Source organism: Phaseolus vulgaris, chromosome 11 (genome assembly GCF_000499845.2).
Source record: "Phaseolus vulgaris cultivar G19833 chromosome 11, P. vulgaris v2.0, whole genome shotgun sequence".
In the NCBI taxonomy this organism is placed as follows: Eukaryota; Viridiplantae; Streptophyta; class Magnoliopsida; order Fabales; family Fabaceae; genus Phaseolus; species Phaseolus vulgaris.
The window spans coordinates 50,644,585-50,670,380 of NC_023749.2; the positions used below are offsets into that span (position 1 = coordinate 50,644,585).

The 25,796-nt window shown below is 31.7% G+C and overlaps 2 protein-coding genes and 1 pseudogene across 7 annotated transcripts in view; all 3 read left to right on the forward strand.

Moving 5' to 3' along the window:
- Positions 1-1,014: 1,014 nt before the first annotated feature.
- LOC137828258 (putative disease resistance RPP13-like protein 1) overlaps positions 1,015-25,796 on the forward strand; it is a 95,234-nt gene continuing 70,452 nt past the window's right edge. The window contains exons 1-7 of one of the 6 annotated variants that reach the window (XM_068635020.1): positions 1,015-4,361; positions 4,460-4,761; positions 4,928-5,029; positions 5,541-5,656; positions 5,773-5,875; positions 5,951-6,053; positions 6,185-6,462. In XM_068635020.1, the coding sequence (XP_068491121.1) occupies positions 1,259-4,361; positions 4,460-4,542 (3,186 nt within the window). In that variant the 5' untranslated portion in view covers positions 1,015-1,258 and the 3' untranslated portion in view covers positions 4,543-4,761; positions 4,928-5,029; positions 5,541-5,656; ... (1 more) ...; positions 5,951-6,053; positions 6,185-6,462. The other 5 variants (XM_068634940.1, XM_068634782.1, XM_068635096.1 and 2 more) reach the window with 5 other exon arrangements.
- Positions 9,310-13,208, forward strand: LOC137828171 (putative disease resistance RPP13-like protein 1; annotated as a pseudogene).
- LOC137809504 (uncharacterized) lies at positions 16,032-19,140 on the forward strand. The gene is made up of 2 exons (XM_068610614.1): positions 16,032-16,041; positions 18,551-19,140. The coding sequence occupies exons 1-2, from the start codon at positions 16,032-16,034 to the stop codon at positions 19,138-19,140; spliced, it is 600 nt and encodes a 199-aa protein (XP_068466715.1).

Below are 25,796 nucleotides of genomic sequence, written 5' to 3' on the forward strand. Positions count from 1 at the left end.
GAAACTCACACGACTCGTGAACTCGACTGAAAAAAAAATTACAAATTATATAACAGTATTAATACATCTAAAATTTATAAAAAAAAATTCATAAAATCAAAATAAATAAAATTAATTTATTAATGTTAATAATAATATTATTACTTAATAAATGCTGTTTTGATTTTTTATTAAGTAAGATAAAATGTAATTATAATATGTGATGCCTATTTGTAATTAATATTATCATTTTATATAATTTTTTTTGTTTTCTTTTATGTTTAATATTTATATTTACTATATATATATAACTAAGTTAATTGTTCAATTTGTTTATTGTATAATAATATTTTATTTTTTTATTTATCATTTGTGAAATACTTAATCATTAATATCAAATTGAAATTGATATGTTTGTTTCATTAAATTAGAAAATTCATTTACAAACTCAAATCATCGATGTAAAAACGTACAAAAAAATTAATGTGCTCACACTTTACTGATTAAAAAAGATAATATACTCTTTGAAATGTGTTAACGAGGACATTGTAGAATGTGTTAGTTTCAACAAGTATGTATCAAATAATAAATTTGTAGTCTCTTTTCATGGTTGTCAAAGTAGGGGGGAGATTTACATATCCTTTAGCAGGAACCATTTATTCCTAAAATATGAGTAAAATTTATCAATTTTCATGAAGCTGCTCAAATTCATTTCCTTAAAATACTCGTTTAGATTCTTGACAATCATAACCAAGAATTGAAGTTTTATATCAGTATTATTAATTCCAGTACATTGGATTGGATGTTTTCATCTTGAGGTCGTTTAATATGACCATTTACAACTATAATCAAAGTCCAAAAAACCAGTACCAGTAATACTTACCCTCAACAAGAAAAAAATTGTTCATATGATCACACAAACGACAAATATATTAAGACAAACAATGAACTACTTGAGACCATTTAATTCATCAAATATATTTGTTGTTACACTCCAAACCATTCTGAATAAGGAACCACTTCTGCTAAAAGATTAAAGAAAATGGGAAATGGACCCATTTAATAGCCATGTAAGATGTAATAAGTGGGTTGGTTGTCTTTATTCATAAAGTAAGCCACCAAAATAGACTAATTGACTAAAGTTGGTGGAAAAGACTGTGAAAGCCATATGACATGGTGCTGTGGACAACAATCCTCACTCCTTCATTCACGTCACTGAGCTTCACTTCCAATTTTCAGAACCCTTTCTTCTCTTTCATTTCCCCACTTCCTTCCAACCATGCCAGACCTTGAAACTCTTGGTGGTGCTCTTTTTGGTGCTCTTCTCCAGCTCCTAGTTGACAAGCTCGATTCTCCTCCACTTCTCCACTACTTTCGTGGGAGAAAGCTCGATGAGCTGCTGAAAAATTTGAGGAGCAAGTTGGTGTCCATCAATACCGTGATTGATGATGCAGAACAAAACCAGTTCAGAAGTCCATATGTTAAAGCGTGGCATGATGAGGTCAGAGACGTCTTGCTGGACACAGAGGATCTCCTGGATGAAATAGACTATGAATTCTCCAAAACTGAGTTGAAAGCTGAATATCAGAGCAGTGCTAGCAAGGTAAGCAGTTTTGAATCCAAGATGAAAGAACTCCTAGATCTACTAGAATCTCTCTTAAACCAAAAGATTGTTCAAGATTTCAAAATTTCTAGTGGTGTTGGATCTGGGTTGGCTAATAACGTGTTATGGAAAACAAATGAATCCTCATCGTTGGTGGCTCAAGAGATTATTTATGGCAGAGATGAGGACAAACAAATTATCCTTAAGTGGCTTACTTTTGAGAAAAACAATCTGTCAATACTTTCTATTGTGGGTATGGGCGGTATAGGTAAGACCGCACTTGCTCAACATGTATATAACGACCCAATGATAAACGCTATATTTTCTATCAAAGTCTTGGTTTGTGTATCTGGTGAATTCGATGTTTTTTTGTTAACCCAAAGAATTCTTGAGTCAATCTGTATGGAAACGGATAATAGTAGAAACCTAGAAATGGTTCAGGGAAAATTGAAAGAAAAATTGAAAGGAAAGAAGTTTCTTTTGGTTTTGGATGATGTTTGGAATGAATACCGAGAACATTGGAAAGCTTTGCAAACTCCTCTCAAATGTGGGGCTAGGGGAAGTAAAATTCTTATCACAACACGCAGTCACAGAGTTGCTTCTATCATGGAGTCAAACAATATTTACAAACTAGAGCAATTACAAGAAGATCATAGCTGGCAAGTTTTTGCTAGACATGCATTCGAAGATGCTAACTCTAAGTCAAATTCTGTGTTGGAGGAGATTGGCAAGAAGATAGTTGAAAAGTGCCAAGGACTGCCTTTGGCTATTGAAACGGTAGGACGTCTTTTACGGTCAAAGTCATCTGTTTCAGAGTGGGAAGATGTACTGAGTAGCAACATATGGGACTTACCAATAAACGATAGTAATGTCATCCCCGCTTTGTTATTGAGCTATTACCATCTTCCTTCTCATCTCAAGAGATGTTTTGCTTATTGTGCGTTATTCCCCAAAGGCCACATATTTGACAAGGAGTACTTAATTTTCTTATGGATGTCTGAAAATTTTCTACAATGCTCTCAGCAGAGTAAGTCTCCAGAAGAAGTAGGTGAACAATACTTCAATGATCTATTATCAAGGTCATTCTTTCAGCAGTCAATTGGGTTATTCCAAAATTGTTTTGTAATGCACAACCTTCTGATTGATTTAGCAAAATATGTTTCTGGTGAAATCTGTTACAGGTTAGGTGTTGATAGAGCAAAAAGAGTACCAAACACCACCCGTCACTTTTCAATTGTAAATCATTCTTTTCAATGTGATGAGTATAGGAGTTTATTAGAAGTTAAAAGGTTGCGGACATTTTTGTCCAGATTTGGGAATTATGGGATGTCAATACAAGAGTTGATCACCAACTTTAAGTTCTTACGGGTCTTGTCTTTGTCTTGCTGTTTTAACGTAAAAGAGGTGCCTGATAATATAGCCGATCTTATACATCTCCGTTCATTAGACCTTTCAAGCACACTCATAAAGAGACTTCCTGACTCAATATGTTCACTCTATAACTTGCAAGTGTTGAAGCTAAACAACTGTAGGGCTTTGAAGGAGCTGCCCTCAACTTTGCATGAGCTCACTAAGTTGCGTCACCTTGAACTTAAGGGAACTACTTTAAGAAAGGCTCCAATTCTCTTAGGAAAGTTGAAGAATCTTCAAGTATGGATGGGTGGGTTTGAGGTTGGCAAAAGTAGTAGTGAGTTCAATATTCAACAACTAGGAGAACTTGATCTGCAACCAAGACATTTGGAGCAATTGTCAATCCTTAACTATTGTGGCACACAATTTCCAGGTTGGTTATCTGATAAGTTTCTATTGAATATGTTGTCCTTAACCTTGAAAGACTGCAAATATTGTCAACGATTGCCTTCTTCCCTTGGACTTTTGACATTTCTCAAGAAATTGGAAATTGGCGGACTTGATTACATTGTGAGTATAGATGCTGATTTTTACGGGAATAACTCTTCTACATTTGCATCCTTGGAAACGTTGTGGTTTACTAATATGAAGGAATGGAAAGAATGGCAATGCATGACAGGTGCTTTTCCAAGACTTCAAAGTCTTTTTCTAATTAATTGTCCCAAACTGAAAGGACACTTGCCAGAGCACCTTCCTCATTTAAAAGAACTAACTATTGTTGAATGCGAACAACTTGTGGCTTCGACTCCCAGGACAGTAGAAATTGAAGGAGTGAATATGAAGACATCTTCATTTGATACGCTCCTATCTCATACTCCTCTAGAATACTTGGGTATTCGCCGTTGTCCGGGCATGAATATTCCCAGAAACCATTGCTACCATTTCCTCGTAGAGTTGATTATCAATGAATGTTGTTGTTACTCCCTCACAAACTTCTATTTAGACTTATTCCCAAAACTCCGCAACCTTATTTTATACGGATGTCATAACCTACAGATGATATCACAAGGGCACTCTCAATGTCATTTGAAGTCTCTAACAATTGAAAAATGCTCTGAGTTTGAATCATTTCCCAATAGAGGATTAGTTGCACCGGAGCTAGAGACATTTTACATTAGAGGATTGGAGAAATTGAAATCAATGCCTAAACGCATGTCTACCCTCCTTCCATCTCTTAATAATCTAGATATATGTAATTGTCCAAGACTGGAGTTGTCTGAGGGATGTTTGCCATCAAATCTAAAAGAAATGCGTCTTTTGAATTGCTCCAAACTTGTTGCCTCACTAAAGAAGGGGGTTTACGAAACTAACCCTTCCCTAAAATTCTTGTCTATTCAAAAGGACTATGTAGAGTGTTTTCCGGATGAAGGTTTGCTCCCACTCTCTCTTACTGAGCTAAATATAAAAGATTGTCGAAATCTTAAGAAACTAGAGTACAGGGGTCTCTGACACCTCTCCTTTCTTCAGACAATGACTCTTCAAAATTGTCCAATACTTCAATGCTTGCCAGAGGAGGGTCTACCAAAATCCATTTCACAACTCAGAATTGAAGATTGTCCTTTGCTCAAAGAACGATGCAAGAAACAAGGAGGTGAAGACTGGGAAAAGATTGCTCACATTAAAACTATATGGTTTGATAGGGAAAGACTGAGAAAAGATTGCTCACATTAAAACTATGTGGCTTGAGAGGGAAGTAGTGAACATATAAGACGAAGCACAAATTGGAAATTCCTAAGGCACCAATTCTCATATGCCTACATTTTCATCAGGTGCCAATTCTTCACATTATCTTTTAAGCATTTCAGATACAATGTTATTTAGTGCAAATACTTTAATCTCTAGTTCACCATTTTCTTCACGCATCAACTTCTCCTCTTTTTTATGTCTTATTATCAATATTCTGTTTTGAAGTTGAATCACAATGGTTATATTTAGGGAACATGGAAAATGGTGAAGGGGCGACGTGTGAAAGTTGTGGCGCCAATTTTGCACTTTGTAGTTGGGAGTAGTCTCGGTTTCATTCAGTTGTTGGATAAAGTTGTTTTCTTACCCACTCTGTTTTCTCCTTTGTTCATACTTATATGATTCTTTTCAAATAATTTATTTTGAAAGCCAATTGGATTCAATCTTCTCCATAAAGAATAGAAACTATTATTGAAGTGTATGTTTTTCTGAGACTAGTAGTTTCATTCTCAAATACCCATATCATTAACAATATCACCAACCTCAGAGTTCTCAACTTTTGTGACACTAAACCATGCTTTTTAGGGCGTCAAAGGTTAATTTGTCACTAAAAGAAATATTTTAATAGTAACTAATTTATATATATAAAAAAAGTTTTTATATAGTACTAATTTAAATACTATTTTATAAACTAAAAACACTATTGGTTACTAAATCTTAATTTAAATACTATTTTATAAACTAAAAACACTATTGGTTACTAAATCTCATTCTCTCGTTATTCTTTATCACTCTTGTTTTGATTCTCACTCTCAATCTCATTCAATTGGTTCATCTCACTGTCTTTTTCCTTGTTCAAGTTCAGGTAAGTCATTCTCAATCTCTATATCTCGTGCTTACGACTCACAATATTATCGATGACGGTGCTCAAACGCAATATGATCTTCAGTGTCTTAGGCTTCAAGTTGTTCGCACAATTAGGTAGGGTTTTTTATTTTGATTTTATTTTTAGCATGTTTAATGATTCTTATACTAGAGTTTTGATGGGGGAAATATTTTCCCGTATACCTAATCACATATTGATAAAAATGTGGTAGGTCCTGTATTCATGCTTGGCAGATTTTTGACATCTTTGTTGTGGGGAGCTATAGCTGATCGCATTGATCGAAAACCTGTTATACTTGCAGGGACCATTTCAGTGTAAGTATACATGTCAATGAACTGCATGCTTAGCTTTGAAGATTCCCATAATTATCAATGCTTACTTCATTTCAGTGTCATTTTCAACACACTATTTGGCCTTAGCAAAAGTTTTTGGACGGCTATTCTTACGAGATTTCTTCTGGGAAGTTTCAATGGTTTTTTAGGACCAGTGAGGGTATCATATCTTTAACTCCTACTATTTCACACTTTCTTGTTTTTTCCACCAGTACTTGGAAGGTATTATGTATTTTAAAGTATTTTGAAGGTATTATGTATTAATATAGGTTTTATCTATTGATATATCAGGGGTAGGAGATTTGGAATCCTTAAAGTTCTATGCTGACTTGTGTACATATCTCATCTTACAAGAAAACAAGTAATTAGCTTCCAAATTTTTGCGTGGGTCATTTACGGATGCTACTATTGTCGATCAAAATGGCGAAAAATCCATGCAACAATGACATTCGACGCAAAACAGACATACTTATGGATTTATTTTTTTTAAAGAAAAGTCCAGTCTGCGTCGGCCACGCATACGCGTCCGCCACAGGTCACGCATGTTTATATTTTAGAATTTTAAAATTATTTATCTAAATTTATTTAATGTATAACAAATATTTTAATATTTAATTCTTTATTGTATTTATTTTAAAATTATTTCTTTAATATTATAATAAATTATTTAATTTATCAATTTTTAATATAAATTAGTTAAATTAAATTTATTAAATTAATTAAGTGTTTGATTTAAAATTAATTGAGTAAAAGAAAAGATGTATTTAAATTATTTAAATGTTATATAAAATATTTTATTATTTTAAAGATTATTTATTTTATTTATATATTGTCATATATAAATTAAACAATATAGATTATTATTTGTTATATATTTTAAAATAACTTTTTGTTGTAGAAATGAAATGAATTATTTTTTTTTGTATAAATTGAATTTAATTGTTTTGTATAAATTAAAGATTTTTTTTTTATAAATTATATATTATTTTTTATACATTAAATTTATTTATTTATTGTATAAATTTAAAATAAAATGAATTGAATTTTTGAAAGTTTTAATATAATTTTTATTAAATTATATTTAAGCTACATATTTAAGAAAATTTTTACGTGCCCTACATTAATAATATGTATAATAAAAATCATAATATAACAAAAGAACTTGGCTGCTGTAGTGGTTAATAATGTGTAGATAATAATAAGAAATAGATAAAAAAAGATGAAATAATAATTAATAAATTAAAAATAAAATATGTTGCATTATATATGAAAATTTATTTTTTTATCCCTTTATGCATCGTCCATTTGCGTGGGTTTGACCCACGCAACCTGCGTCCAACTCACTAGCCCACGCTATAGCTTTCAAGGTTTTTTCGTCCAACTGTAACCAACGCAAATCCGACGCATAAGCGTCCGTTTTTGGCCCACGTTATATCCTTGTTTTCTTGTAGAATTGATTACTTAGACTTTCAGAAAATTGAATAGCAGTTGGTATAAGTTTAATTTCCTGCATCTTAAAGGAGGGAGGAGATTTACATATCTTTTAGCATCAACCATTTATTCCTAAAATATGAGTAGTGGCAATATGATTTAATGAATCGTGGTGAATGCCAAAGTTTTAAAATGTTGACAAAAGAATATCAAATAAGTTTTTAACAATGAACGAGTTGGTAGTCTCGGCGTGAGGGGTGTGTTGGAAATCCCATATCGACTAGAGATTAGAGTCTTTCATAGTATATAAGTGGGTGCAAACCTCACCTCATTGAGCTGATTTTATGAGATTGAGTTAGGCTTAAAGCCCACTTCTTAACATGGTATCAAAGCCATTTCGAGCCTATCTTAGCGAGGGGGTGTGTTGAAAATCCCACATCGACTAGAGATTAAAGTATAACAAAAGTATTTTGATCACCCCATTTGATAATGTAGACCATAACTATCATTTAGTTATTTTCTAAGGATTTATTATAACGTCTAACACCTTATTATTAGATGTTTAGACTGGTCTAATACATCCTATATATAACTGTATAGATTACTGTTAAACTGAATAAATATTTTTATTTGGTTTTGTTGTTTTCAAAACATAAACTCATAATTTTTATATCTAATGATTACGAGACCGTATAATAAGATCACCTACTGATAAAAGTTATGACTCAATTTTATAAGATTTTTCTTTTTATTTGTTTAAACTCGTCTAACTTCTAATTGATTACTTTTAATCAAAATCAAAGGTTGAACAAGGATTTCTATGTATTAAATCTAAACGCATAAGAAGAGTCTTTTCCAAAACGAGATTGAATTTTGAAGTAATGATTATGAATACAATCAAAGTAATTGCGTGTTATTGAAGATTTATTTACTATAATAACTGATTTGAATATAAATTAATTTTTGAAATTATTTACAAATTAAGGTTTTTAAAAAAATCGAATTGAGTACATCTAGTAAATCTAAAATCCTGCCTTGGAATTTATTTAAAACCATTTTGGAATATATGATTTTCTACATTTGTTGTAATGTAACTAACATAGAATGTAGCTTTCAACATTGGTTTAATAGATGGCCTTTACATTGAATATGGAATATTATTGTACTTTACATTTTTTTATAATCAACTACTCATATTTTTTTATATATATAAATGATTCTAAGACTTATCTATCATGTTTTTAACATCTGTGAATGATTATTTCCACCGTGGAGCTTATAAATAGAAGAGAACTGTTTGAACAAATATTATTCCAACAAATTATCCTCTTTAAAATATTTATTCAATTTTCATGAAGTTGCTCAAATTCATTTATTTTTCATCACGTTCAATAAACTTTCCATTTGTTTTGTAAATAAAATAAAATCATATAATATGTTTCAAATTCTTAATATATGACCAACTTGGAATATTAAATGATTTTGTCATTAAATCTTATACTTAATAAGTTAAAGTTTTTAGTTTTCTATTATCTTTTGTTAATTTATTGTTCACTTCTTTGTTAAGTTATTATATTGTCACATAATTTAAACTATTAAATAATCATCTACATTCAAGTTTTTTTATACTAATATTGATATTTATTGTTCACTTCTTTGTTAAGTTATTATATTGTCACATAATTTAAACTATTAAATAATCATCTACATTCAAGTTTTTTTATACTAATATTGATATGACATGTGACCATATATTATAAAAAATATATATTATTATGATAACAAATATTAAAGAATAAAAAAACTTGAAAGAAATAAAGTATACATTAGTATTTATTTAAGAACGCAAACAAAAGAAATTTAACTTATTAGACACTCAATTTGAAAAAGAAAACACTGTTGAACACTAATAATATTTCCTCTGTTCGATTCACACTCTATTACGAGATATTGTGTTGAAAGTAATAAGTGGGTTGTGTCTTTATTCACAAAGTAAGACACCAAATAGTGTGAACCACATGGTGCTGTCGGCAATAATCTTCAACCGCTACTACTTCCAGCCCATCACTCCTTTATTGAACAAAATCCTCAGTCCTTCATTCACGTCACTCAGCTTCACTTCCAATTTTCAGAACCCTTTCTTCTCTTTCATTTCCCCACTTCCTTTCTAACCATGCCACTCCTTCAAACTCTTGGAGGTGCTCTTTTTGGAGCTGTTCTCCAGGTCCTATTTCACAAGCTCGATTCTAATCAAGTTCTGGACTACTTTCGTGGGAGAAAGCTGGATGAGAAGCTGCTCAAAAATATGAGGAGGAAGTTGGTGTCCATCAATGCTGTGGTTGATGATGCAGAACTAAAGAAGTTCAGAAATCCATATGTTAAATCATGGCTTGATGATGTCAGAGACGTGTTGCTGGACACAGAGGATCTGCTGGATGAAATAGACTATGAATTCTCCAAAACTGAGTCACAACTTCAATACCAAACCAGTTCTAACAAGGTACGCACTCTTGAATCCAAGTTGAAAGAACTCCTAGATGACCTTGAATCTCTGTTAAACCAAAAGGATGATCTAGGTCTGAAAAATGTTGGTGGTGTGGGATCGGAATTGGGTAATAAAGTGTTAGAGAAAAGAAATGAATCTTCATCGTTGGTGGCTGAAGAGGTTATTTATGGCAGAGATGAGGATAAAGAAATCATCCTTGATTGGTTGACATCTGAGAGTAATAATCATAATCAACTCTCAATACTTTCTATTGTGGGCATGGCGGGATGGGTAAGACCACACTTGCTCAGCATGTGTACAATGATCCAATCATACAGGCTAAATTTCCTATCAAAGTCTGGGCTTGTGTCTCTGATGAATTCGATGTTTTTAAGTTAACCAGAACAATTCTTGAGGCAATTCATAAGTCAACTGATGATAGCAGAAACCTAGAAATGGTTCAGGGACGATTGAAAGAATCATTGACAGGAAGGAATTTTCTTCTAGTTCTTGATGATGTTTGGAACGATCACCGAGACCAATGGAAATCATTGCAAACTCCTCTTAAATATGGTGCTAAGGGAAGTAAAGTTCTTGTCACAACACGCATTAACAAAGTTGCTTCTACCATGGAGTCAAACAAGATTCACCAACTAAAGCAATTACGAAAAGATCATAGTTGGCAAGTTTTTGCTGCACATGCATTTCAATATGATAACTCTAAGTCGAATTCTGTGTTGGAGGACATTGGCATGAAGATAGTTGAAAAGTGTCAAGGACTACCTCTGGCCCTTGAAACGATAGGATGTCTTTTACGGTCAAAGTCATCAGTTTCAGAGTGGGAAGGCTTACTGAGAAGCAACACATGGGACTTACCAATAGAAGATAGTAAAATCATCCCCGCTTTGTTATTGAGTTATTACCATCTTCCTTCTCATCTCAAGAGATGTTTCGCTTATTGTGCGTTATTCCCCAAAGGACATATGTTTGACAAGGAGAGCTTAATTTTCTCATGGATGGCTGAAAATTTTCTACAATGCTCTCGACAGAGTAAGTCTCTAGAAGAAGTAGGTGAACAATATTTTAATGATATGTTATCAAGGTCATTCTTTCAAAAGTCAATTATACAAGATATAATGTACAACAAAACACGTTTTGTGATGCATGACCTTCTAAATGATTTAGCAAAATATGTTTCTGGTGAAATGTGCTACAGGTTGGGTGTTGATAGACCAGGAAGCGTACCAAAGACTACCCGTCACTTTTCAACGATAAAGAATCCTGTAGAATGTGATGAGTATAGGAGTTTATGTGATTCTAAAAAGCTACGAACATTTATGTCCATATCCAGGAATTGTGGGATGTCAATACAAGAGTTGGTCTCCAACTTTAAGTGCTTACGACTCTTATCTTTGTTTGATTGTCATAACATAAAAGAGGTGCCTGACACTATAGCCGATCTTATACATCTCTGTTCATTAGACCTTTCAAGCACATGCATAAAAACACTTCCCAACTCAATATGTTCACTCTATAACTTGCAAGTGTTGAAGCTAAACTATTGTTCCCATTTGAAGGAGCTACCCTCGAATTTGCATGAGCTCACTAAGTTGCGTCTCCTTGAACTTATTGGAACTTCATTAAGAAAGGCTCCAGTTATTTTAGGAAAGTTGAAATACCTTCAAGTATGGATGGGTGGGTTTGAGGTTGGCAAAAGCGATGAGTCCAATATTGAACAACTAGGAGAACTTGATGTTCACGGAGAGCTGTCAATTAAAAATATTGAAAATATGGTGAATCCCTATGATGCATTGGAAGTGGATTTGAAGACTAAAAAAAATCTTGTGGGGTTACATTTAAAATGGAGTTTGGAGTGCAACAATGACGAATCAATAAAGGAAAGAGAAATACTAGAGAATCTGCAACCATGCAGACATTTGGAGAAGTTGTCAATTGATGGCTATGGTGGAACACAATTTCCCCATTGGTTATCTGACAATTCTCTATTGAATGTGGTTTCCTTAACTTTGATGAACTGTAAACATTGCTTGCAGTTGCCTTCCCTTGGAATTTTAACATTTCTCAAGTACTTGAAAATTTACGGCCTTCATCAGATAGTGCAGATAGATGCTAACTTTTACGGGAATAGCTCATATGCATTTGCATCCTTGGAAACGTTGATCTTTGATGATATGAAGGAATGGGAAGAATGGGAATGCAACACAAGTGCTTTTCCAAGTCTTCAACATCTTTCTATGTGGAATTGTCCGAAATTTAAAGGGCACTTGTTAGAACACCTTTCTCATTTAAAGTATCAAACTATTGATGTTTGCAAACAACTTGAGACTTCGAATATAGAAATTGAAGGTGTGAAGATGGAGACATTTTCATTTGATATGCTCTTATCTCATACTCCTCTTCAATCCTTAAATATTTTTTGTTGTCCAAGCATGAACATTCCCATAAATCATTCCTACCATTTTCTTGTAGAATTGCGTATCATTCAATGTTGTGACTCTCTCACTAACTTCCCTCTAGACTTGTTTCCAAAACTTTCTTACCTTCGTTTAAACGAATGTCATAACCTGCAGATGATATCTCAAGGGCACCCTCACGGTCATTTGAAGAGTCTGACAATTAGAAAATGCTCTAAATTTGAATCATTTCCCAATGAAGGATTATTTGCACCTCAGCTAGAGAGTTTTTGGATTGAAGGATTGGAGAAATTGAAATCAATGCCTAAACGTATGCCTGCCCTCCTTCCATCTCTTAATAATCTGTATATAAATAATTGTCCAGAAGTGGAGTCGTCTGACGGATGTCTGCCATCAAATCTAAAACACATTTCTCTCTTGAATTGCTCCAAAGTTGTTGCCTCACTAAAGAAGGGGGTTTGGGAAACCAACCCTTCCATAAAATCCTTGTTTATTCAAAAAGAGGATGCAAAATGTTTCCCAGGTGAAGGTTTGCTCCCAGTCTTCCTTACTACACAAAAAAGATTGTCCAAATCTTAAGAAACTGGACTAAAGGGGTCTCTATCACCTCTCCTCTCTTCAAGAGTTGCTGCTCAGTAATTGTCCAATACTCCAATGTTTGCTAGAGGAGGGTCTGCCAGAATCCCTTTCACAACTCAGAATTACACACTGTTCGTTGCTCAAAAAACACTACAAGAAAGAAGAAGTCGTAGACTGGAAAAAGATTGTTCTCATTTAAACTATATGGCTTGGTAGGAAAGCAATAAACATGTAAGACGAAGCATAAATTGGAAATTCCTAAGGCACCAAATCTCATATGCCTACATTTATCAGGTGCTAATTTTCCACACTATTTTTTAAACATTTCAGATACAATCTTCTTTAGTGCAAATACTTTAATATCTAATTCACCACTTTCTTCACTCATGAACTTCTCGTCTTTTTAATGTCATTATCAATATTCTGTTTTGAATGTTTTGAAGTTGAATAACAACGGTTATATTTAGGGAACATGGAAAATGGTGAAAGGGCGAAGTGTAAAAGTTGTGGCGCCAAATTTTGATTCACTTACTCTGTTTCCTTGATCACACTTATATGATTCTTTTCCAATAATTTATTTTGAAAGCCAATTGGATTCAAATAATTCTTTTGTGGGATTAGATTGAAAGAGGTGTGAAGGAAGAAGTGATTTTGACGGTAAATATAATGTTATTTTCATTCTCAAATACCCATATCATGCTTTTTAGGACCTTCAAAGATTAATTTATTAAGAAATAAACTTAAACATGACATGAAATACAATAGATTAAAAATATAAATAAAACGAATTAATAGAAAAACAAAAAAATATATAAGAGATATTTTATTTACAAATAAAGAAAACATAGAAAAATAAAAAATAAAAATATTTTTAAAATCATTTTTTAAGTTGAACAATTGATTTTAAATAAAAAACTATTAATCCTTAATAATTGACTTTAGAAACAATTCTTAAACTTAAGTTACACCTATTTTACGTGTAAAAAAACCTCATAACCAACACTTCTCATTAAGTCGATGGTTGTATTTTTTTAGTATATTATCAATAAATAAAATGGAATGAGCTTTCACGAACTATTAGTGTTCAAATTTAAAAAATAGGTTTCTCTAATCATAAAATTCTTTTTCTTTCGAAACTCTATTGAATGATTAGGAAAGTGAAAGCATTCACCCCTTTTTTTCAACTTTCTATTCTTAAAACTGACATATTGATTACCAAATGATGTCTTCTCATCAATTTAGACCCAACTTCTTGTAAGTAATAATAGGATAAAATTGGGAAAATTTAACTTTTAATTTTTTTCATAAATATAGAAAATTTATTCTTTGGAAAAATTTATTTTACTGAATTAACAAATTAAAAGCTTTATGAATAATATTTTAACATATTGATTTACTAAAATTATTAGAAGCAACAAATTAATGCAAACATTAAAAGATCAAGCAGATAAAGAAATAAAAAAATTATATTGGTTCACTCATTTACAATAATTACATAGTTACATGAGTTACATCCAATCACTTAACTACACTAAATAAACTCACATTAACAACAACGGATTAAAATTATAAGATATCACGAACCACTTTGGTTAACAAATATGTAAAACCTTATTACAAAACATAAACTAAACACCCTATTCACCAGGAACACCTGCAATCTACATAAAAACCAAAATACAGGGAGAATATCACCTAAATGATTACACTTAAACTGAAACCAAATTAGATGAGCACTTCTTGATTAACTTAAAATGATCTCCAAAATTACTAAAGAAAGATCCAAGAACTAAGAATTATAACTCTCTTAAAACCGTTTTTTCTCTATTTTTTCTTAAAATTTCATTCGACTTCAAAATATTTTCAAAGAGAGTTATACCAGGTTTAACAGATTAAAACTTCGAAATAATCTCTTGATTTCACTTATTAATTAAATACACAAATTTCACTTATTAATAATTTTTATGTTGTTAATAATATTTATATTTATTGATATTATTATTATAAATATTATTAATATTATAAATATTAACATTACTAATATTAGCGAGTATTTGTTGGGTTTATCATACCACCAACCATAATATGTGAGAGGGGTGTGATGGAGATCTCACATCGACTAGAGATGAGGATCTTTCATTGTATATAAGTGGGTGTGATGTAACCATTTTTTTTTAATTTACATTACATATAAATATAATCCGTATGTAACACTTTTTGTTATTTTTTTAATTAAATTTGAAATAAGTTTACATATAGATTAAATTCGTATGTAACAATTTTTTATTATTTTTTTAATTAAATTTCAAATAAATTACATATGTATTATATCTGTATGTAACAATTTTTTTTAATTAAATTTTTAAATACCTTACATGTTTTTTGAATTAATTTTTAAGTATCTTACATACGGATGAAAATCCGTATACAAATATTCGTATGTAAAATTCACTTTACATATGGATTTTCATCCGTATGTAATAATCGGTATGTATTTCAATATTTTCTTGTAGTGCGTTAAGACATTGGAGTTCCTTGAGGTTACTCGAACTCCTCATACATAACATGACCTCACACTTTTTGGATTGACCTCAATACCTCTTTGTGTTATCATCAAACCTAAGAACTTTACGCCACCAATCTTTAAGAAGCATTTTTAGGGTTGAGACACATATTGTGTGCTCAAACTTGGTTAGACACTTTCTCTAAGTGAAACAGATGGTCTTTGACTGTGACATATTTAATTACCATGTCAGCAACGTAAACCTCCACGGTATTACTGACGAGGTCTTTTAACACTTTATGCATTAGCCACTAGTAGGTGGCACAAGCATTTTTATGGCCGACACATGACCTTGTAACAAAAGTTGGACCCTTTTGTCATGAATGCAGTCTTTTTTGTAAGAAATTATGTAAATTAATTTCTATAAAGTGACTCACATGACTTAGAGTTTGGGCTTTGGGCCCAAATATGATTTAATAATAATAATAGAATTAAAGGCCCATTGGTTAATGTGAGAAATATATATATGATGATATACCTAATGAAAACCTACATCTGATGGAGATTGGGTACTAAAGCTATAAGGTTCTGTCTCTGCAAATAATAGTTGTCTCACTGTTAACCATCACGAAAGTGTGAGACAAGAACGGAATTGCAAGAGATAGATTGGGATAAAGGAGATAAAGTAACTGCTCAATTAGGATCATGGATCAAGGTAAGTGCATATTCCTTCTTGATTATATGATTGTGTGAGAATCATGATATGATAAGATCTATTTTGTGAACATAAATTGTATGTGTTCAATTTACGTTTATTCATGTTTTGACTTACATGTGGTATCAGAGCCTTGTTGCTCATTTTTTGTGATTCTCCTGTTTTTCCAAAATTTGAAGAACCCTAATTTTATAGATATTCCCAAATTTTTTAAGAATCCTAATTTAAAATTAGGTTTATAAATTAAGGTTTTCATTCCTCTATAATAATTCCCTAATTGTCCTAAGCCATCAATATTAGAGAACCCTAATTTTAATTAATCCCAATTGAAGAACCCTAATTTTAAAATTAGGGTTTATGCATCAATGTCATTAATATGAACCTATAAGTGGGACTGCAAGCCTTCGCCGCTGTCATCCTGCGTTTTTACGTCACCACCCATAACTGCAGCGGTGCTAGTGGCACACGCGGTGCGGTGGCGGCATGGTGGCACACGCGGTGCCGTTGCGCTTGCGGCGTATCTTCGTTTTCTGACCTCCGCGCCCAGCGATGGTTCACGCGGTGGGGCGCGGCGACGTGTTGCGCAGCGCGAGCGGTGGTCGCTGGACCTTGTTCGCGCGCAGTGGCATCGGGGTTGGAGAGAAAGAGCGACTGCGTCGCGTGGTGGTTCGGAGCGAGCGTTCGCATAAAGGTCGGTAACGCGCGGTGGTCCTTGGCTGGTAGTTGCCGCATGATGCGTGGTGACTGTGATTGGTTTTTAGGATTTCATGATAAAGTGAAAGGTGGTGGCTGTGATTGAGTTTTAGGGTTTCATGAAAGGGAATTGTATTATAATATAAAATAATGATAATTATATTATAATATAAAATAATGAAACAATATATAAATAAATAAAAATGGTGGACCGTGTACGAGTAAGTCTATGCACCTAACATCATGTTTCTTTATTTTTATTTTTATTTATTTCATTTTGATTAATGTTTAATTAAAGTTTTTAATTCAAATTTACGTTATGTTATAATGTAATGCAATTTACATTTAAATTAAAGTTTAATTAATTAATTAAAAGTGAGTAGCGAAAAATTAATTTTTCTGTTTATGTATTATTTATTATTATTATTATTATTTTTTTAGTGTAATTTAATTTGCATTAAATTAAAGTTTTAATGATTATGTTCATTAAATTAAAGTTTAATTAAAGTTTTTATGAAATTTTATAAAGTTTTAATGTAATTTTATTTGCATTAAATTAAAGTTTAATTAAAGTTTTAATGAAATTTTATTATGTCATAATGTAATTTAATTTGTATTTAAATTAAAGTTTAATTGATTGAAAGTGAGGAATGGAAAATTATATTTCCGCTTTATGTATTTAATTTTAAATTGAAATTTTGGAATTACTTGTATGATGGATTTGTAATCACCAAAGTGATCAAATCTTTAAGTTTTATTTAATTCCAAATTATGGATGAAATTTTATTTCATATAATGATATTATTTATGGAATTATTTGTATGATAGATTTGTAATCACCAAAGTGATCAAATCTTTAAGTTTTATTTAATTCCAAATTGTGGATGAAATTTTATTTCAATTAATGATATTATTTATGGAATTATTTGTATGATAGATTTGTAATCACCAAAGTGATCAAATCTTTAAGTTTTATTTAATTCCAAATTATGGATGAAATTTTATTTCATATAATGATATTATTTATGGAATTATTTGTATGATAGATTTGTAATCACCAAAGTGATCAAATCTTTAAGTTTTATTTAATTCCAAATTGTGGATGAAATTTTATTTCAATTAATGATATTATTTATGAAATTATTTGTATGATAGATTTGTAATCACCAAAGTGATCAAATCTTTAAGTTTTATTTAATTCCAAATTATGGATGAAATTTTATTTCATATAATGATATTATTTATGGAATTATTTGTATGATAGATTTGTAATCACCAAAGTGATCAAATCTTTATGTTTTATTTAATTCCAAATTATGGATGATGAAATTTTATTTCAATTAATGATAATATTTATGGAATTATTTGTATGATAGATTTGTTAATCACCAAAGTGATCAAATCTTTAAGTTTTATTTAATTCCAGATTACTGATAAATTTTATTCCAATTACCTATAGAATGGATGCTAAATTATGAAGTATATGGGTAAATGGAAATTCATTATTATAGGGCATTATGGATCACCCAAAGGTTGATTAGTTGTCCTTATAATTAATGGATATGATTGTTGGTAGTGAGTATGTGTTATTAGTTTTTGCTTGTATATCCAAAGATAACAAGTGTTTCTAGTTAATGCATATATCTTACCAAATAAAGTTAATACTATTAGCATCATTATGTTTTGTGTATTAATGGATCTCCCAAAGGAGAACGTTAGTATACATATAATGTTTTCTGAATCTGTATAGTATGTTTAATTTATGACTCGAAGTATTAATGTTAAGCATGTGTGATTGCAATATCTGTTCCTGTAGCCTTACATTCGCAAGTTACGTCTGTTCCAGTCTTTAATGGTCTAAATTTTTCTGACTGGAGTGGAAAAGTCCAATTTCACTTAGGTATATTGGATCTTGATTTGGCCATTCGAATCGAGAAACCTGCTGCTATTACCGATGATAGTAGCAATAAGGAGAAAGCTCATTATAGGGCTTGGGAAAAGTCAAATAGACTCAGCCTGATGTTTATGCGAATGAGCATAGCAAACAATATTAAGTCTACTCTTCCCGAAACCGAAAATGCAAAAGAATTCATGAAGTCTGTGAAAGAGTGCTCCCAAACAGCTGATAAGTCTCTTACTGGGACATTAATGACTACCTTAATCACCATGAAATTTGATGGTTCTCGTACTATGCACGAACATGTCATTGAAATGACTAATATTGCGGCAAGACTTAAGTCTCTGGGAATGGCAGTGGATGATAATTTTCTTGTACAGTTCATTTTGAACTCTTTACCGTCTGAGTATGATCTTTTCCAGATGAACTATAACACTATGAAAGATAAGTGGAATATGCATGAATTGCATAACATGTTAGTTCAGGAAGAGACTAGATTGAAGAATTGAGGAAACCACTCCATACATTATGTGAACAATCAAGGAGCTAGAAAGAAAGGTTTCAAGAAACAAGGAAAGGGTAAAGGACCACTGAAGATAAATGAGTCCTCTACTACGCTCCAGAAGAAGAATGACAAATGTCATTTCTGCAAGAAAGCTGGACATTTCCAAAAGGATTGTCTTAAACGTAAGGCTTGGTTCGAAAAGAAGGGGATTACTTTGAACCCGAACCATAAAGCCAAATGAAAAGTTTGTCTTCATGGGGAATAAAGAGAAAGTTCCAGTGAAAGCAGTCGGCTCGACACTGGATTTTATTTAGATTTAATGGATAGTTTTATTTTTATTTTATGTACCTAGGATATCTAGGAATTTAGTTTTATTGTCTAAACTTGATGATGCCGGATACTCTTTTATATTTGGGAATGTTTCAGTTTATATTACTGTACCTGTTTCATTGTGGATGTATGCTTTAAAAACTGCCATGTATCTGTTGAACAGGGTTCCTAGTAAGGCATAACACAAGAATTGTTGAATCTGGAAATGCACGGTTCATTGAAAATGGTGAAACCAGTGGGAGTAATACTTCACAAAATGTGGAGATTAAGAAAGTTAGAGTACATGTTCCTTTAACTAGTACCTCTACTCCAAGTGTTGTTGTTCCTAATGTAGTTGAACCACTCAACAATGAAGAAGAACAACAAATTAATAATCATGAAGTTAACAATGAACCTGTAGTAGAACAACCACAAGAAATAGTATAAAGAAGATCTACTATTTCGAATGATTATGTGGTTTATCTACAAGAGTTAGAAAATGACTTAAGTATTGATAATGATCCAGTTTCATTTTCAGACGCCATCAATGTTGATAATTCTGATAATGGTTAGATGCTATGAAAGATGAGCTTAAATCAATGGCATAGAATGATGTATGGGGCCTTATAGAATTGCCAGAAGGATGCAAGAGAGTCGGGTGTAAATGGGTCTTTAAGACTATATGTGACTCTCATGGCAACTAATGATCTTGGTCTATTAAGTGAGACTAAGAAGTTTCTCTCTAATAACTTTGAGATGAAATATATGGGTGAGGCATACTATGTGATAGGAATTGAAATATTCCGTGATAGATCACAAGGACTGTTAGGTTTGTCTCAGAAAGCATATATTAATAAAGTTTTAGAGAGATTCAGAATGGATAAATGTTCTACATCTCCTGTTCCAATACAGAAAGGAGACAAATTTAGTCTCATGCAATGTCCAAAGAATGACTTGGAACGGAAACAGATGGAGAATATACCTTATGCATCTATTGTTAGGAGTTTAATGTATGCTCAAACTTGTACACGACCAGATATTAGTTTTGCAGTTGGTATGCTTGGTAGATACCAGAGTAATCCAGGATTGGATCATTGGAAAGCTGCAAAGAAAGTTTTAAGATACTTGCAAGGAACGAAGGATCACATGCTTACTTATAAAAGATCTGATCATCTTGAGGTGATTGGATATACAGATTCAGATTTTGCTGGCTGTGTGGATACACGAAAGTCTACATTTGGTTATGTGTATCTTTTAGCCGGAGGAGCGATTTCATGGAAAAGTGTGAAGCAGTCAGTCATCGCTGCGTCCACTATGGAGGCTGAATTTGTGGCATGCTTTGAGGCCACAGTTCAGGCTAATTGGTTGCGGAATTTTATTTCAGGACTTGGAATTGTTGACAGTATTGCCAAGCCGCTGAAAATTTATTGTGATAACTCCGCAGCAGTCATCTTTTCTAAAAACGACAAGTATTCCAAAGGTGCTAAACATATGGAATTGAAATACTTTGTCGTTAAAGAAGAAGTTCAGAAACATAAAGTGTCAATAGAACATATTAGCACTGATCTTATGATTGCTGACCCTTTAGCAAAAGGGTTACCGCCCAAAACATTTACTGGTCATGTTGTAAATATGGGCATTATGTCTACTAGTGAATTATGAATGTTGTTAATGCTTATTTGACACTCTGAGCTCATTGATAAATAAAGTTTCTGAAATTTATGTTGTTTTCTACTTTATGTATATGCATGCAAATTATGTTATTATGGTGTGGAAAACAAATTATGTTGTTATTGATGACAATGACATTATGTTTGAACCAATTATGAATTTCTCACTATAAAGTCATATTAAGGAGAAAGAATGATATAGTAGTACATGGAAGGAAATGTGTTGATTCAAATGACATGTAACCGCCATGACTCTTATTATTTCTGTATTCTTGATTATGAATAATGATAGAACCAATTTATGTAAGGCCTTTTAAATGCGCATTTATGTCATTATTAAATCATGAAAGTATTATAACTCATGAGTCAAGTGGGAGAATGTAAGAAATTATGTAAATTAATTTCTATAAAGTGACTCACATGACTTAGAGTTTGGGCTTTGGGCCCAAATATGATTTAATAATAATAATAGAATTAAAGGCCCATTGGTTAATGTGAGAAATATATATCTGATGATATACCTAATGAAAACCTACATCTGATGGAGATTGGGTACTAAAGCTATAAGGTTCTGTCTCTGCAAATAATAGTTGTCTCACTGTTAACCATCACGAAAGTGTGAGACAAGAACGGAATTGCAAGAGATAGATTGGGATAAAGGAGATAAAGTAACTGCTCAATTAGGATCACTCATGGATCAAGGTAAGTGCATATTCCTTCTTGATTATATGATTGTGTGAGAATCATGATATGATAAGATCTATTTTGTGAACATAAATTGTATGTGTTCAATTTACGTTTATTCATGTTTTGACTTACATTTTCTTCATAAGGTGGATACATTCTAATCTAATTGTACCTCGAATAGGAATCAAGAAAGTTGAAAAACTCGAAACCTGAAACATTATCCATGAGCCAATCTATACTTGGAAGGGGATATCTGTCTTTTGGACATGTCTTGTTTAAGTCAGCATAATTGATGCACATTCTCTATTTGTCATTTTCTACTGATCAATCGTTAGTCTTCTCTCCTCTTTGAGCTTGCGTTTCCTTTGGGCCACGAGCTTGCCTGGGGTTGAATGACTAGCTTATGACACATAAAGTCGAGACTATATGTTAGGCATGTATGCTAGAATCCAAGCAAAGGGTCGACGTTGATCATCTTTCGATCCTAGTGAGCTGAGTGGGTAAATGGTCGAGATGTACCGTGATGATGGCCATCAAAGGTAGGTCGACTTTCTCGGAATTCTACCATGGGGTCCAAGCCCATTTCATCTTCTACTAGAGATGTCAGGCTGATCTCCTTGACAATAAGACAAATTTGGATGGTGCCACATTCTTCTGGTAATGTATTTCACAAAAAAAAAGTAATTTCCATTGAACATCTATATCTCATTTTGTTGTCATGGATCAAAATCGATTTATGCACTTCTCACTAAGAATAATATTATTTACTAGTATAGTGGCTATAGATTGTGAAATAGTACACTAGGTAAGTTTCTAAGAAAGAGAGGTGAGTCACAAATGGACACATTTAAGTACCAAGTCTTTCCTTGTCAGAATTTTCCTAGACATGCCATTTTACACTACCACATTTTATATTCAATAACAAGAATAATTCCTTTTTGAAGTGATAGATCATACTAGAGTTAAAATAAAAGAAGAACCCACGGTTGAGAGGTCCATGATGATGATGAAGTCACAATCATGCTTCTATTGAGTACCATAAGACTTGTGGTCTAGGAACAATTTTATGCAGGTCCACGGTGGACACCAAATGTTCTTACCAAAGATGAGCTGAAATCGTTCAAGATGGATGTACGAGCTATAAGGGCAAATTGACCTCTTCGTGGAAGGGTTGTCGAACTTTAATGATAAAAACCAAATGGTGATCCACTTGCAAAAGATTTTCTAAATATTAAGGTGATTAAATATTAAATTGGACTAATTTCTATTCGAACAAATCAGTTTTTAATTTGCAAGTGATTCTTTTACCTAACTATATCAAATGAATATTTTATTATCAATATTTTGATATTGGATAGTACAAAATATATAAACGTTAATTTATACACTACAAGAAAATTATGAAATAGAAATCAATTTTTAGAAATAAAAAAATTTGTGGTTTTTAAATTAGTTTCTATTATTGTTAAATAGTTTCTAAATTGGTATTCGATTAGTAATAAAGGTTTTAACTACCAATTATTTAGTTTCTAAATTTGGTAGCAAAACCTTAGTTGCTAATTAAATACCAATTTAGAAACTATTTAACAATAATAGAAACCAATTTTTGTTTTAGTTTTTTAAAATAGTCTCTAATTTAGTTACTATTGCAACTAATTATTTTGGTCTCTAAAAATTTGTCTATTTCATAATTTTCTTGTAGTTATAGTTATTGTTATATAACCCAACAATTAAATAATATTAATCACAAAAATTGAACAATGTATTTACTTTTTGTACTAATATGTTGTTACCAGATTTATATGAACAGGAAAGAAGGAACATGAAAGAATGATAATCTCTTATCCTTATTCAACATCCCAAACATTAATTTGCATGAAGAAGTATCTTCCTCTTTTGTGGTGTACCCAAGTAAAAATATTTATTTAGTCATTTGACTCTTTTTTAATAAAATAATATTTTAAAAATTAAACTATAAAAAAAAATTAATTTTCAAAATATGGTGAACTGAACATTTAACATGCCAACAATATTTTGTTTGATAAAACATTCTTACAAAAATAATACATTATTTTTACTATTTATTTCTTATTTTTAATGTAAAATTGATAAAATAACATATTATTGTTCATAACATTGTTTTACAATTTTAAAAAATAATAAAAATAACCATTGTGTATTTATATACTTTTGAATAAAAATATAAAATAATTGTTAAATATAAAAGTACACGAAAAATAATTTTAACGAAAGTTTTTTACTAAAATTTAATATAATCTTAATATTAAATATAATTAACGGATTTTTTTTAATCTTAATTAAGCTTTATATAATCTCAAGAAAATTATCTAAATTTGTTTTAAATTATATTTTATTTTTAATTTCCATCTAATTTTTATCTCATTTTTCTGCTCTTTCCCCATAAACTCGAATCTCTCATTTTCCTTTTTTCTTCTCCTCTCTCTCACATTTCCGTCTGATATATCAAAATCACTACCAACCCCACCGTCGCTCTTCGTTCCACAGATTTCATTTCAAATGTTGAAAGCAGGTTCTACTAAACATGCACCAGTGCAAAAAAGGAATCGTCGTCTCTTAACTTGTTTTTTCTTAACTTTTTTTACATGGAAGAGCTTCCATTTATAGAAGTACAAAAAAAACCATTGTAATCTTTGTATGAATATTGTTAGAGTTTTATCAAAAGTTCACGACTTCATGTTCACATATTTAATTGTTGAACTAAAAGAGATGTGTGAGTTGTGAAGCTCGGATACGGTCAAAATCGAGCCGTTTGCACTTCCGACACGCTGACGACACGGATACACGACACGACACGGTGTCGGACGCAGTTGTATGGGTCAGATACGGCATTTTTTCAGGACACGCTGGAGGGACGCGGTCCACTTCTTGAACAAGTGGGAGGGACACGGTTCACTCTGTAAACCCTTATTTCACAGAAAATCTTAACTAAAATCTCAAATAAAACTCTTTTTTCACAGAAAATCTTAACTAAAATCTCAAATAAAATCATAAACAAATCATTTAAATAAAAATATATATAAAAATCTTAAGAAAATCCAGAAATAAAAAAAGAAATAATTCATACATAGCCATGTCCCGTGTCCTATAATTTTCAATTTAACCGTATTTCCTGTCCGTATCCGTGTCGTATCTGTACCCGTATCCGTGTCTGGGCTTCGTAGTGTGTAAGGTATATATATATGTTGATTTTGGCTTAATCCCAAGTCCCACATCGGTGGGTTCATTGTTTGGGAAGGAGGTTTGAGAGTTATAAATTAAACTCTCCTCCTTCACTGTTAGATATCCTCAATTTGTAATATCTTCTGTCATAATAATAAAAGGGAGTTGTTTTTGCTGTGCTCGGAGATTAGGCTAAACAGGCCGAACTCCGTTAACAATTTTCGGGTGTGTTATTCCGCTTTATTTATTCAATATTATTTGTCGGGTAGATTTTGTTTTAGTGGGAAAATTACCCATTTTTCCCAACAATATATATATATATATATATATATATATATATTTATTTTTTTATTTTTTTATTTTTTTTTATCTATTGTATCTTTTCTTCAGTTGACAGTATGATATCAAATATACTAACTATGATATCAAATATACTAACTTTGACAGTATCAAATATCAAATATACTCATTTTTAACAGTATCATATCATATAAAAAGTATCTCCATACTGAATGATGAATCACTAAATATCACCTGATAGAACTAGGAAACAATACTTTATCTCAAAAAAGCAGTTCTGCACATACAAATGATTAGATGTAGAAGGAGTCTCAAACTGTGAATTTCATGAGACTTGAGAAACATGACCAAGATTCAAACCACACATTACTATTTGAAGCTCGAAATGTGATGTGTTGCAGCTGGGTCAGTCGGGCATGTAATATATGTGGACTTAGTATCTGATCCAATTATTTCTAGTACATTGGATTCAATGTCTTCAACAAGAGGTCGT